Source organism: Atractosteus spatula, chromosome 2 (genome assembly GCF_055471065.1).
Source record: "Atractosteus spatula isolate fAtrSpa1 chromosome 2, fAtrSpa1.hap1, whole genome shotgun sequence".
Classification (NCBI taxonomy): domain Eukaryota; kingdom Metazoa; phylum Chordata; class Actinopteri; order Semionotiformes; family Lepisosteidae; genus Atractosteus; species Atractosteus spatula.
The window spans coordinates 12,481,475-12,497,615 of NC_142707.1; the positions used below are offsets into that span (position 1 = coordinate 12,481,475).

Consider the following 16,141-nt stretch of genomic DNA (forward strand, 5'->3'; position numbering starts at 1 on the left):
CAGAATCGATTAAAAAAAGAAGGGCGAGTAAGGCGTTTGGATACAAAACAAAGAGTGTAGGATACAAGCTGGGAGAGGTTATCCTGCAGCTGCACAGTGACCTAGTTACTGTAGATGAATACTGCACTCCATTCTGGGGCCACTTACAGAAACATCCTAGCTGCCAGTCTTATCTTGTGCTTAGAGATAGGGTGTCCTAAGTATGCATTTAGGAAAACTGATGTCACAGATCCACTTTACCTAACACATTTCCGGTCTTAAGTTATGATATGGAATTGTGTATACAGAATATCCCAGACTCACACTTCCCTTATGTTTATAAGATGAAATTAAAAATATATAACTTTAAAAAAATATAAAGGGGGGCAGAGCGGTGTCTCTGTGGCTAAGGATCTACACCTGTGGCTGGAAGGTTGCCGGTTTAAATCCTGCAGCGAGCAGAGGAATCCTACTCCATTGGGCCCCTGAGCAAGGCCCTTAACCCCGGCTGCTCCAGGGGCGCTGTATAAATGGCTGACCCTGCACTCTGACCCCAAGCTTCTCTCTCCCCATCTGTGTGCCTGTGAGTCTCATGGAGAGCAAGCTGGGGTATGCAAAAAGAAAGTTCCTAATGCAAGAAATTGTATAAAGTGATCTTATCTTATATTCCTTTTATTCCAGACAACATATAGTTATCTATTTTGTCCAATAATATCGCTAGCTAGCCACCATCCGTAAATGTTCTTTACCATTGAAAATAGAATAATTGCTATAGGATGGGTAGGGTTTGATACCATTCACCATCTATTTGTTTAGACGGCAGAGTCCTGGGTTCAAATTGTCCCGATAGGGCAATCGACCACAGTGTTCAGCGCTTTGTTGAGATCAAACCTCCTCTGGATTTCCTGACCACCACATACACTCCTTGGTGTCACTCATCATAGCTGAACACTTTTTTTCACAGCCTCTGCTGTCTGGAAGTCACCACAAAAAAATAAAACAGCCAAGACGACATCGACCCAAGCCTCCTCAACTCAAAAAGAATGATGAAGAACTTCCTTAATAATATCCTTCTTTTCTCTTCCACTCATGCAATCAACACATAATCTCTCGTGTTTGATAATCAAAATGTACAACAACCAGAAATAGCTCAGATTTGGTTTCCTGTGGTGTATACAGCAGAGTTAAAAGCACGCTGTGAAATTTGCCCTTGGAATCAGACTTGATGGGTTGTTAACAGATAGGAGTAAAACAAGACAGGATTTTCTGCCAGAAACTGGAATGTCTGAATTGTTAAAATAGGACTGACTTAGAAGATTTCAGCTTGGTGTGGGGTAGGGGAGTTCCTGAGTTCCTGAAGCTCAATTTCAGGAGTAATAATGACATTTTAATTCACAAATATCCATGTTGCTATCCTGTCCAGAATCAAACTAGACTAAAAATGGCCAGTTTCACATTAATACAGTACAGGATTATGCAAAACATAAGTCATAAAATCTAACTGTTGCCCATGGAACAGAAATGCTTTATATTTTCAGCTTGTAGCATATAGGAAAAAGGAACAGTACAGTATTTAACTATGCCACCAGGTGCAGCAGAGCAAATATAAATGTTGTGTCTGCTCCTCCTCCTCCCTCTGTGCACATCTGTCTCACACCAAGGCCACCTCCTGCCCCCAGCACAGAGCCACAGCGAGGGACGAGGCGAGAGAGGAGGGAGTGCGAACCACTCACAGTCCTCATTAACAGCACCTGTTCAACCCCCCCTCTGCCCAGGCAGTGTGGCTGTGCTAATAAAATACAGGTGTCTCCCATTCTTCCTCTTCGTTTCTGGCACCTCCTCATGGGCTTATCCATGTGCTGGTACACTGTTTGCAGAATGTCTGCCACAGCAGCCAAACTATCACCGTCCAACACTTGAGACCTCAGTGGAAGTTGACCTTCATGCTGGCAGGAGCAAACACATCAAGTCTACACAGCAGACATTAAGATGTACAGGGGCTAAGTTTAAAGGGCTTGTTACATGGAGCTACTGGCTTTCTGAGAGGCACCCTGACCAAATTACAGAATATCATTGTGCTCTGTCTTTTGCCCTACATGGAAAATATCTGCACAGACTGTCACCATGATCTCCACGCAAGTGGTGCTGGGGTTAGTTTGCTGTAGGGTCGAAGCTCACGGGTCTTTCGTCTAGGCACAGCCACCAGTGTGACTTTCCACTCCCCTGCAGGTGGGCCAAAGCAGATGAGAGATCCGACATGCCCCAGTGTCTGGGGCTCTGTGGGTGGGTGTGTCAGAGTAGCGTGTCTTCATCTCTCCTAGTCTCCTGTGCAGATACAGGAGTCGTTACTGGAGAGATCAGTCTTGAAAGCATCAGCGATTTCAAATTGTGTAAGTAAATGAAAATGGAGATGCCAATTTCAATTTTTTATTTAAAAAAAATCTGAGGTTCTGCTAAAAGTGACACTGCAGCAGCAGGAACTGATGCTATAATTCAACCCTTGAGTCTCTAGGACACTTTTTGGAAGACAGCATGTGTTAAATACTTAATTTTCAGTTGGCATTTCTAAATGTGTGTTGACAGTCCTAACACAAAGTCACCTGCTTTGATTACCTGTAGGAGCCAGAGAGTTCTGAATTAGAGTCAGCCCAGCTTGCCCTACGGACACATCTGTGTATTTTATTCTTGTACACTGGTCAAAGCTTCATAATGTGGGAAAAAAGACAGGAACAGTGGAAACAGAATTTATTGAAAATGTGTCTATGTGACAGTGATACAAGCTCTCTGTCTCTCTCACCTCTTCAGCGGTCTGCTCACTGAACTGAGGCAGATCCTGATGACCATTCCCTGTTTGTGTGGGGACTACAGCTCGAGGGGCTCCTGCTCCTGCCCCTCCGCTGTTCGTGTGGGGACTACAGCTCGAGGGGCTCCTGCTCCTGCCCCTCCGCTGTTCGTGTGGGGACTACAGCTCGAGGGGCTCCTGCTCCTGCCCCTCCGCTGTTCGTGTGGGGACTACAGCTCGAGGGGCTCCTGCTCCTGCCCCTCCGCTGTTCGTGTGGGGACTACAGCTCGAGGGGCCCCTGCTCCTGCCCCTCCGCTGTTCGTGTGGGGACTACAGCTCGAGGGGCTCCTGCTCCTGCCCCTCCGCTGTTCTTGTGGGGACTACAGCTCGAGGGGCCCCTGCTCCTGCCCCTCCGCTGTTCGTGTGGGGACTACAGTTCGAGGGGCCCCTGCTCCTGCCCATCTGCTGTTCATGTGGACACTACTGATACTGCTCAACACCATCATTGCTATGTTTCCGAAAAACAGCCCCTTGACCTTCTGCCTGTCTGTTGGCCCAGGTGAGGAGAAAGGACTGTGGAAGTAAGAGGCACTCCAGTCCAGTATGCCTTTCTATTGAGAGTCAAAGCACTGAGACCTGTAGCTCTGGTGCAGAAGAATTCTCTTTTCTGCTGGACAGTGGAAGAGCCCTTAGGAAAATAACCAGCAGGTGTCTAATGAAATACCACCAGCTCTCTCTAAAGGCTATTTGTGTAAGGGAAGCTCCTGATTTCTGTTTGCCTCCCCCTCACTGTCTCTTCGCGTGTGATTAATTTCTCTGGCCTTGTGCCATATTTTCTTATGATTGCCGTTTTCAAAGAAGAAAATGTTTCAAAGAAACAAGCTGCTTTGACTAATAACAAACGCATTACACTCTAGATAGGGGTGACAAATTCCATTAATAAATTATCTATTGCCTAGAACATATTAACAGACCACTAACACAGTTATTAACCTGCTAGGAAATGAGCTTTTCCAATACACACTGCACATTTTTGGGCCCTATTTATTATGCATATATAAAGTGCAATCTCCAACATCTGATGTATTACCCCCAAAAAACCCCTGACTGAATACTGATTACAATTTTTAACTGTATAAAAAATTATCCATTTTCTGAAATTATAGAAGCAGACAGAAATATCCACAGTGCAGAGAATAGTTATCTGAACCCTCAGTATAATTGTGGGAATTATTATTTTCCACCAGAATATTCTTATTTAATTGGATTTGCTCATTGAATTTCATGATACCAATCATCCTGGTTTCTCACTTTTCTCTCCCCTTCCCTCTGGTAAGCGTTAAAGGAGCATAAAGGCATGAACGTCCAGATTTAGAGACAGTTTCTTCCCACAAACTGTCAGATTACTGAACTCTAGCCCTACCACTGACTCATATTGATGTTTTTTTTCTTTTTCTTCTCACACTGCTTGTCTGACTTATTTTAAAGATTTTATGTTACTTAACTTGTTGTTGTTGCTGCTGCTGTTCTGTTTTTGTTTTTGGTGATTCCTTTAATGTCTTTGTATTGGATTATATAGAAAAAAGCTTTTTTCATACAGAAAAAAAAGCATTTCATTGCACTTTTGCATATGACAAATAAACTCAACTGAACTTAATTGAAATTGGTCATTTCTTAAAGAATAAAAATAAAATAATAAAAATATAAATAATAATCCAGAATCAGTATATGTAAAATAATAAGTGAACCCTTAGTTTCCTTAGCACATGTAAGAGGGTAATTAGAATCAGGTAAACACATCATGCCACATTCAAAAGAGATTTCAGAGGACCTCAGGAAAAGAGCAGCTGATGCTCATCAGTTTGGAGATGATTTCAAAACGAATTCTGATGATTTTAAAACTACTGTCATTGTGCATATTAAGACAGTGAAATAATAAATGGATTAAGATTGTATTTAAGAGAGATGTGTCTTACCCACTGTCTGCTGGGCAGGTTGTGTGCTCCCACGATGATGCCAGCCAGTGCCAGCAGACTGTGGCACAGGTAGTGAGCCTGAACAGAAAGAGGCACTTCAGAACTGGCAGACAAACATACAGAAGGCCCACTGGAGTGAGCCCCCCTCCAGTTTTCAGGGTGAGGACAGATTGCTATGCTGGGCTTAACTTGCAGCATGGAGAGAGTGGAGACACAAAAATGCAAGGATATTTCAATAAATAAGGTAACTGGAGCTCCCATGATAATGCATTTATTCACACATAGCTCCAGGTATACCACACCCCTCTCCCACATGGTGTGCAAACCTGCTCAGACAGGTGTCCCATCAGGATGCCACTGCATCAGATCCTGAGAAGTAGGGATCTGTGGTAATCACCAGCAGCCAAGGCTTACCTGCACTCTAGCACTGGCTGCAAGTTATCGTCTCAGTGCTTCTTTCAGGAAACAAGGAGATGAAAATCAGCGGGTGCAGCTCAGGTTTGTGGTCCTGTGTACAGGTGCTGTGAGGTGGGCGGTTAAGCCCTTCCCACCTGTAATGCCATAACCTCACTGGCCTTGCACGTGGCCTGGTATTATTACGCAGCAGGATGTGCCTTGATGCAGTCCATTTTTGACAAACAGCCTTCTGTAACAAGTCTGCCACCATGTTTGCACAAGACCAGCCATTTTGAAACTGATACATAGTGCTAGCATGGGCAGGTAGCACACAGTTCTATGGGCTGACGATGTAACAGACAAAGCTGGTAAAGTGGTATACCTATCCAAACCCACAAGACGAACTAAGTTTTCATTGTGAGAAGTTTTGTTACCTTATTGAACCACCTTCATACAATACAGTGCTCCTCCCTGAGAAGCAGAGAGAAAGAACACAGTGCAGTACACTGCTGAATTTTATAGCACAGCTAGTCAGGATCTGGCCTCAAGGCACCTTACAAAGCTCAGGCTGGAGCTGGGATTTAAATACAGAAAGATAAGAAGGCACAAGCTGGAAGGGAATTCTGAAAACTTTCAAGGCCTGACTCAAGGATATGTCTCCTACTCTTTTTAAATGTATCCCGGGGATTTTAGAAGTGGAATCTACAGCCTTCACACTGCAAAGTCTGAACAAGAGTGTAAGGACTCAGACAGAAACAGAGAGACAGATTCGGAGACCTGGGCAGGGCCTGTGAGAGGGAAAAGAGTGGTCTGTTACAGCTCAGGGGTCAAAGACGGCTGACGGCACCCAGCACATACACTAAGAGGGGCAAAGCACACACACATACTTTATACATCCAGACAGGGCTTCTGGATCAAATGTTTTCATTACTGAGAACTGCTGACTGGCTGAAAGCACAACCAGTAGACAGCAAGGAGAAGGAAAAAAGAATAAAAGAAAGATGTTAACAAGTGGTTTTCACGTGTGATGTGCAAAACAATCTTGTCACAAGAGTGGGGTGGGGGGGTTGTGGAGCGGAAGGGCTATTATACATTTTTCATTAAGTTTCCAGGCACTCAGCCACATCAAAGGCTTCCTGTGAAGAGCCTGAGAGGAGCACAGAGGCAGCGACAGGATGTGCTCATTAAATATCCCCTCCCCCTTCTCCCTGCCAATGTGGGTCCGCTCTCCTCCCCTCATTGCTCTGATGTCACAGAAGCATTAATAACCTGGCCGTCCGGAGTGCCTGACACTGACACGGCAGGCTAGACCCTATCTGGAAATGGAGTACGTATGGTATTGGCTGTGTATCTGAGTGTATTAGCGCAGCCATGCACAGGGGGGATGGGGAGGATAAGGCGTGTAATTGTAACACACTAATGCATGCAGTTTACAACACATCTCGGAGAACATCATTAATCTGACACTGCAATATGTCACACTGGAATCCTACTGTCAGATAGCAGCACACGTTACTGTAGTGCGTAACACCTACAGATGTCAAATTCAGATTTGATTAATGTCACACAGTATACGCTTAGTGTATTATAGATGTACCATAGAAGAGTATAATACTGCATTATCTAGCCTAATAAGCAGCCATATCACCCTGCAGCTCTCAACTGGCTACCCACTGAAGCTAAGCAGGGTTGAGCCTGATCAGTACCTGGATGGGAGACCTCCATGGTTGCTGCTGGAAGTGGTGTTAGTGGGACCGGATGGGGACACCCACCCTGAGGTCTGTGTGGGTCCTAATGTGTGGGTATTGTAGCGGGGACACTATACTGTAGTGGGCGCCGTCTTTCGGATAAGACGTTAAAACGAGGTCCTGACTCTCAGTGGCCATTAAAGATCCCCGGGCATGTCACGATAAGATTAGGGAGTTATCCCAGTGTATGATAGGGAGTTATCCCCGTGTATGATTGGCTGGCACTTGCGCTGCGACGGATTGGCGCCCTGTCCAGGGTGTACCCTGCCTTGTACTCGTTGCTTGTCAGGTAGGCTCCAGCTTCCCGCAACACCGTATGGTATAAAACAGTCTTGCAAATGACATGACATGACATCTAGCCAAATATAGCAGAGTATGATAGAGTGCATACCATAGTTCATTATTATATCGCATAAAAAGAGTACAGTATAATATGGACTCTCTTTCCAAGCTAATGAAAGCTAGAACAATTTCTGAGCTCCGGAAGTAACCCTTGAGCCCTGCAGTTCCACCTGTGGGAGTGCCTTTTCAACGCATCGGCAGATTGAGAGGATTTCACTGTCCTACCTCCTCTGCCAATCACAAGTCAAAATGCCTCTGTGCCAAAAAGAATGGTACTGCTCATCCGTGGGTGAGGAGGACAAAGCTGGGACCATTGCTCATGCAGCTGCTTATTGCCTATGTTGTGATGCCACATTGGGCACATTTGTTTTCCAGACGAGATAAGTGGGCTGAATGCCCCCCCGCTCGTGTGATAAGATCCTTTTTCTGTTGACTCAAAAAGCCACTATTCCGGAATGCTCTGTTCCATATAAATGCTCTGTGCTTCACAGCAGTATGGATAGTGCTCAAGTATCTTGCGGTTATCAGATATGGTTTAAACATAAGAAGTTCAGCGATGCTTTATTTGAAAGGAGCTGTACAGATAAATTCTTGATTGGTGACAGTATGTTGTCTGAGTGGGTCGCAGTGAGAGCTGCTCTCTGGTATGTGTGATGTTGGCTCAGCTCTCATGGGTAAACACATTTTTCCTCATACATACAAAACATGTAATAAAGATTAATATGGTTTTGGGGGGAAAAGGCTGGTAATTAAACTTGGCTTTGGATTCTCCTGATAATAAAATGTCTAAATTGCACTGCAAAAAAAAAGCTGCTCCAAAGCTTGGTCTACAGCCAGCACAGAGATATGTGTGTGTCAGCGTGTATTTGTCAATATTTATGTCAGTGTGTTTGTGTGTATTTGAGTGTACGCACTTGTGTGTTTGTCAGTGTGCCTTTGAATGTGTGACTTTGTCTGAGTGCACGTGCTTGTGTGAATTTGGCAGTATGTCTTTGCTTGAGTCTATGTGTCCTTGGGTCACTGTGTAATGCAGTGTGTCTCTTTGAGTGATGCACAACTGGTGCCAGGAAGGAAAATACTAAAGACTCTTATTGATTGCTACAGCTGCAGTTTTTAAAACTGGTTAAATAGTTTTAAACTGCCTTATACAGACAGGAAACATAGTTTACATATAGAAAACGTACTGCAATATATTAGCAAGTACAGCCTCATTACTAAGGCAGCTACAAGAAATATATATAGTTGTGTGTGTCTTTGCAATACAGTACATTAGCGCATTATTTGGGGGAAACATTTAGCAGGGGATTCTTCCTCTTGGGTTAGTGAAACACAAAGCCGCTCCAGTCTGCAGATATCAGATACTGCAAGAGGGCAACAGATACTCTTGAACTCAAGAAAACAGCCTTCATAAACCCCCCAAACTCTCCTTCTCACTTTCTCCCTGTCAACCGATCTGCTCTAGAACTGAGAGAAAGGCTGTCTGGCTTCAAACACACCTCTAACAATTGCTCTTTTACACCCTTCATCAACACAACAGACACACAATTGTAGCCTCATTTACAAAAGAAATCTCTCTCTTTATCTATATAAGTGTATTGAATTTCCTGCAGGCAGATCAGGGACAATTGTGCCCAGATTTGATAATGCTGAAACGTCTCTTCAGTTGAGGGGGACCTCGATCCCCTTCATTAAATAAAAACTATTAAAAAACTATTTGAAATCTGCGTTTAAAGGGGATGGGATGTGTAGTTATGCTGTGCTCCATCAAATTGCTCCCTGATTTCAGTCTTAAACACTCGTACTGTAGTTAATTTCAATTTGTAGCCTCACATCTCACTGCTACTGTACATACTTCTGTTGCATTCCCAGAAAAAGCTCACAGAACACTGAACAGAATAATTGTCTCAAAGGAATTGCATTATACATTATACATTATAAAAAGAATGGAATCTCTTTAGTCTTGAACAATGGAGATTATGTGTGGATTTAACAAGTATTCAAAATCCTCAAAGGCATTGATGAAGTCAGGTCATGGGATTACTTCACACTCAAAAATGAAACAAGGTCATATGTGGAAATAAAGAGGAGATGCATTCAGAATTTTTAAAATAAGAGGCACTACAAAGACTTCTGGGGATCTGAAAAAAAGCTGCTTAGCCAAGATGTTAACTGGGTGAAGTGGATTGATGGTATTTTGGAATTGATGTGCTACTTGCAATCAAAACAGCTAGATGGATAGAATAGCCTCCCGTGGTTTTATGTACTGTTCTGTAATCAGTACTTGAGTTGTTAAATAATAGAAATGGAGGGGTGTGTTTGTGTGGGGGCAGATCCTCCATGAATTTTTTTTCTAATGTGTAGAAGAGAAGTTTCTTTTAGGCTTCTCTTAAACAAGGGAATGCATTTTTAATTAAAAAGAACAAATCTTTTACTGGGGTACCTGCAGGTCCAGAGTGTCAGGGGACAGTGGGGGCAGCTGGGCCAGTCTCCGCTGGGCTCTCAGCTGCTCCTGCAGCACAGCTGGCTTCATTAGGACCAGGAGAGGACACAGGGCTGCTAGCTGAAAGACACACAGTCCCTACATAAGGGGAGCAGGGCACACACACAGGCACATACTGTAGGCCAACAGTTTCACATGACAGCACAAACACAATGGGCATCCAACAGACATAGAGTCTGACCTGGGAATGTCTGGGCAGGGGTCCTGGCTGTTTCTGCATGCCCAGCAGTTTGGACATGATGGCCAAGCTGAGGTGCCTGCGCAGCTGCCTGAAACACAGACAGCAACCTCAATATGAAAAAGCATTAGAAAGGTCACAAACACAGAGGAGGTCATTCAGCCTGACTTGCTTTCTAGTGGTTTCTTGCAACTAATGGGTCCCGCGATTACATCCTGCCATATTTTCTGAGGAGTCATAGGGAATCGGTCACACCAATGTGGAAAAGCTTCCAATTCCAGACACCCACAATTATTTCATACAGAAATGTCCTCACTTTCTAGTCCTAAATGTCCCTACTTTCCATTTGTGATCCCAGCTTTCGTCTCACAACTCAGTTTAAAACAATATTTTCTTCTATGCATTCCAACCTTATCCCTCCCCAGACTACCCAAGCTCTTCAACTGCACAGTTTCACTTGGCTGTATGCAGATACACATGAGTGAATAGTTCAGCTGCTCAGAAGGAATAACAACACACACTTAAAATACAGGCTTATTTTCTCTTCTTCTTTGTAACAGGTTTCTGTTTCATTTACTTTAATATTTTCCTTGCATTAACTACAGTATGTGCTTTATTCCACTAACCACATCCCCAGGATAAAGAAAATACCATTTTTATGGAAATAAAGTTATATCCCCTCAAACTCAAAATTATGCGTACAACATGCAATATTACGAGACGATACAACAGAAATCACTATTTCCTGTTGCTAGTCACTAATATTTGAATTGATGCTCAGAAATAAATTTGTAATCATGAACACAAGGTCTGTGCCACAAGGTCCTGTGCCTGCTGACGAAAAATAAAAGACAAAACGCGCAGTTATCCGGAAAGGGCCGAGATTCAAATCGGGCACTAGTAAAACCAACACTTAAGAAAGTAAGATTCATGGTAGCTCCATTAAACAAAAGCGAGAAAAGATATAGGGCAGGTTAGAGGAGAACTTTTCACTGGCTAAATTACAAGCCCAAAGTCTCAACTGCACCCCTGGAAGAATGCACCTCTTCCACATGGCTTTTGTTCAGGTAAGGTTCCTCAGCTGGAGAAAGGCCTTTGAACCATTTGCAAGTCGCAGAACATCCCAGCAGCGCCAAGCAGTGGCCTGCACAGTGGTTAATGCAATTGCTGCCTGCTCCTTAGGTCAACTGAAGCAAATGATGTAAGCCAGATACACTCGAATGAAAATCTTATCTTCTCTATGGTGTCTGGCATGTCAGAAAGGTAAGTGCTCAGTTTACACATTACGCAACTGTGTGCTGTCATTTTTACCTGCTTGTACAGTAGATAAATGCACAAAATGCATTGTTTTTGTAAGCCATCAGTAAATGTTAGTGGCACTTTATAATTTTAATATTCTAGATTTGTATTCTTATTAACATCTTGAATAACAGTAATTAACAGTCTAGATTTCTTTTATGGTTATTATTACTAAGCAAGAAGCAAATAGCTTAGAATAATTAAAAAAGTTATGGGGGGCTGGAAAACCACCTCTGCCACTAAGGGCCCTGTTTCTGTGTTGAAATGTCCAATACTTCTGAGTACATAGCGTTTTTCTCTGCCTGTGTGACGGCAGGCCAGCACTGTGCTGTGGTCACGCTGCTGTTGCTATTTCTCTCACTCCCTGTTTTTTGTAGTAAAAGGGAGATGGGAATTGGAAATACGTTGAGTGTCTGTGTGCCTGAAAGCCAGGGGGAGACTGCAGGAGGCTGAGGTAGTGTCTGAGCAGACTAAATATGGTTTGTGTGTGCAGCATGAACACAAATGAGTATCAGATCCTTTTGGCACCCAGGCAGCTTGGCGTCTGCTGCCAAGTCAGTGAAGGATTCATTTTCTGTCCTGGAGGTGCGAGTGGGGCAGAGGGAACGATAAGGAGTGAGGCCAAGGGGAGCTCCAGAGAGGAAAGCTGAGGGACAGTAAGAGAGGGAGCGACACACAGAAGGACTGGAAGAGGAGGAGAGAGGGAAGGAGGGGGCCTGGGTAGTTTGTTTCAAGCATTCAGTGACACTTCTTCTGAAAGTTTGATTATGAAGCAATGGGCAACAGTCTACCTGCGTCACACCACGGTCAGACATTCATTTGTAGACGTAACCTACATGCACACTTGATCGTACAGAACGCGCCTGTGATTGTAGGTACATGGGAAAACTACATATGCCAGCACGATCCCATAGAAACGCACAAACACCAAGACAAGATCTATGCGGCTGAGAAAAATGTCACCGCATCTGTCACACTCTGTAAACAGCACTCTGCCTAACTAACTGCTTGGAAAGGAGCAGTGGGAGCTGGACACACAGAGAGAGGGAGTGAGAGAGCTGTAAATTAAAATTTCAGCTTTCATCTTTTCCTCTCAGCTCATGAATCCTTGAGCAAGGTACTTCAACTGTACTTCACCCCGGCCGCTGCAGTCAGCCCTGCTGTATTAATGAGCACCAGCTGCTTACTCTGAGCTATTAACCTGTGATGGACTACAGCATCCTATCCAGTGAATGAGAGTACAAGACTACCACTTAACACTACAGAAATCAAGAACAGCTTGGCTCTGTGAGCGATTGAGTGATTTTATTCTTTGAATACTGCCATGTGACCCATGGAAACTGGATGACAGGCAAATGGACCACATTTGAAAGAAGGACTTCACATTGGGAAGGTTAGAAACGAGAGGAGGAAGTTCAGCCCTTCTAACTTGTATCTGTTGCTAACAGAGAGAATGTCAGCAAACCTGCCAAGAGGAATGGGGAAACCTTGCACCAAGCAAGTGTGTCAGGCTGCTAGAGAAAGACTGACAGCTGTAATTGTTGCCAAAGGTGCTTTCAACTGATAAACAGAGGTCATGGGTCTGAATACTTTTGCAATCAACATTTTTTTAGGCTTTTCTCTTTAGTTTTTGCTGATGTTTACTGAAACATATCTTTCCATTAGAGGTCTTCAGTCTGAGCATTCGGGTTTTAAAATAAAATATTTTTTTAAAAACGTATATGCATCATTTTGTAATTTCTCAATAACACAACAACACAGGAAAGTTTGGAATAGAGTGTCTTTTTGTGAACAAGCCGTGTTGGCCTTAGTACAGCACATACAAAAGTGTTGAATTAATTATCTGTTCTCTGTACAGTGCGTTATACTCAAAAACAAGATGGAAAAAATAGTTGTAAAAGCCTAAAATTATTAAAATTTAACAGTATCTTCAATCAGGATTCATTTCTCAGTGATGAATTATTGAGCCTGTTCTGCAAAGCCCGGAGCCTGTCTGCATATATAAAATTATTATAAAATTGCAGCACTGTGCTCACATTTCTCAGTATATTTTGAAGTGGGTATGCTGCAGAAACACTGGAGAATGACTAATTACCAAAATGAAAAAGAAGTTAACTCATGAGACAACTGCGGGAGTTCTGCAGGAAGAAGAGCTGCTGAGCTGCTCTCTGGGTCTAGGTCAGCTTCCAGGAGCTGTGCTGGGGCCCTTCTGAGCCTGTTCACACTGCATCCCAGAGCACACAAGGTGCCAGCAGCAGAAATAACAAGCAGGCTCTGCATAGGACACCATCCTGATCCTTCTGTCATTCCTTAAGAACGAACTTCTTTTATAAATAAAATATACATAACCACCAGTTTTGTCATTTTTATTATATAGATACCCAATTTGAAATCATCAATTGTTTTAAAACTCAGTTCTCCTAGGTAAATGCACCATTCACTGTTTGTACCACAAGATGAGTATGTAACTAAGGTCCTTTAATTACATAATGTTTTTGTTTAGTTTGAATTACATAATGTTGGCTTATACAGTATCCAAGAACCCGCAGCTCACTGGAACTCCTTTTGCCTTTGCTGCACAGCACTCAGCTGAGAAACACAACCCTCAAAAATGCGACAAGGAAAAGGTTTATAATGGAGAGAAAATTAACACAAAGGTCAAGTGACACGCCCACCTGTCATTCATTTCTTGATAGATTGCAGGCTCCACAGTCCTTAACTGGAGGGCTGACACTGACTGGACTCTGCCAGTTGTCACAGAGGCAGCGCACATGACCCAGAGTCGAACCCTGCAAGGTCAGGGCAATCTAGGGTTCAGTCCACTATCTGAGCAAGCATGACTTTGTTTGCCCAGCCTCTCAGAAGAGAGAGTTTACCACAGTAAATCTACATGGCATTTTCACACTTGTTACATGGTAAACCAAGCATAATGACTAACCCCACCTCCACATGCTTTGCCATATTTTTAGTATGAATCTTTATTTTACAAAATGTATTCTCACCATGTTATACTTGCGTTTATACGAGCATTGAGGTACAGTACCTAATTGCGATATAGGGCTCTCCCATGATGCCTGTCTCCTATGGAAACCTGCACTAGACTCCATTTTTTCAAGGCAGGTTTCCCCTTTCCTTCCACCCTCGAAGAAGCTGGTTGATCTTCTAATGTGGAGGAGAATTTTGCTCATCACACTAATTCACTTCCACTGGCTGTACCATGCTGCTCATACCCTTACCAGCAGGCCAAATTGTGGGGGACAGCTAGGGTATTAGAAGAAGGTCTCTCTGACATTAGCAGTACAGAAACAGAAGCCAGCAAAAAATATGCCCAGGATGGTCCTGGAGAACCACAATATCTGTCCCCTTTAGTCAAATTCTACACACACTGGAACAATTACATTTTGACAAATTAAGAAGGAAAGACGTTCCAACTGAATAATTCAGGGATCTTGTAGGCCCGCAGTAGGCCATTACCCCTATAACTGATCAAATTAACTCGATGAACTGATCTAAAAGTCATGTGGTCCTAGTTTTGCTAATTTGATGAATTTATGAACCTGCATGTGTGTGGCTCTCCAGGGTGCAGGGCTGTTCTTCCCATACAGTTCCATTTAACACTCATGTATACTTATTACGTTATCAAAGCACAGGAAAAAACAGCTCTGTGTGTCTGTCTGCCAGTACAGTTGATCAATGGTTGAGCAGCAGGAGATGTCAGGCTGCTTTGCAGTTAAAATGTAACAGGTGAAGATGAGGGGATTGCAAAATCACCATCATGAGAGACAGTGCCCGGCCTCTGACGGGTTGGTGGTGGCTTTGAGTATGCAGTTTTTTTCAGTAAAAACAATACTACCCCAAAACACATGTGGAAAGAGCCCCAATCTGGTGCTGAAATAACACTTTTACTATAACTGGGTGACTTCAGGTGGGGAGCTGCGTCAGCATGCGTAGGCTGCAAAGGAACAAGTAAAAGGTTTATTCCATGCTGAAAAGAGAAGAAAGAAAACACAACGTTTCAGCTGTGGAGCCTTCTTTGGGTGTGAGCATGACTTCGGGTGTGACTTTCAGCAATGTTCACTCAAGACCTTCATATAAAGGAGGCAATATTTGAAAGGAGTACAGAAGCATTCCCACAGCTGGACGTCTGCAGGTTTAATGTGCAGACCTAGAAAATGTGGATTGATATTTTTAATGGAGTAGAAAGTTCAGAATTTTCCAGGAAAACAGTGAAGAAAACCCGAACAAATGGCCCAGTAGCACAGCAGGGTGTGAAAACAGCAGCTGCTCTGGGTTCACAGGAGTAACAAAACCCTGTTTCCAAAACTGGTACTGACCACTTCCTCCGAGCACAGAGCCACATCTCCAAAAACACTGCTGTAACATAAGAAAATAAATCATCATGAAGCTATTTTAAGGATAAAAAAAGAAATGTGCCATTCATTGGAGAATAAGCTTTTTCATGCACTGAAGCAGAAAAATGTGTGATAGCCACTAGCTCAGGAGCAGCGATGCCAATCACAGCTCAGTATGTGCCAGGCCTCACAGCATTCCGGAGTGAGAGAGACATGGAGCAAGACAAGAGTGTGCAAGACAGGACGACTGCACATTAGTGTGTTTAAACCTTTTGACTTAGGGTATTTTGAACCAATCAAACTTTTACGTTATACTGCGCCTTTAATGGAAAACATTGCAAGACTCTCTGTAACAAAAGCATTTCTGGTCAGAAATAACAAGAATGGAAACAACCAGTACCATTATTGTAGAATACAGTCCTGCCTTACATGTGATTTCTAAAAAGCTGAGTTTTGAAAATGCCGACAGTCGCAAGCCTGCAGAGGTGAAGCATTCCTTGTCTTGGTGCATACATTGATGCCCATTTCCAGTGGCTTTTTTTCAGCTGTAGGAGAACTGGCCAGTCCGGCCATGCTAGAGTTAAATATC

The 16,141-nt window shown here is 43.4% G+C and overlaps 1 protein-coding gene across 1 annotated transcript in view; it reads right to left on the reverse strand.

Annotated features, from left to right (window-relative positions):
• Positions 1-16,141, reverse strand: part of LOC148839282 (uncharacterized) — a 94,448-nt gene that overhangs the window by 20,362 nt on the left and 57,945 nt on the right. Inside the window, exons 15-17 of the mRNA XM_088929321.1 lie at positions 9,905-9,992; positions 9,664-9,783; positions 4,738-4,815 (exon numbers count right to left, since the gene is read on the reverse strand). Of these exons, the coding sequence (XP_088785447.1) occupies positions 4,738-4,815; positions 9,664-9,783; positions 9,905-9,992 (286 nt within the window). The remainder of the gene's footprint in view (positions 1-4,737; positions 4,816-9,663; positions 9,784-9,904; positions 9,993-16,141) is intronic.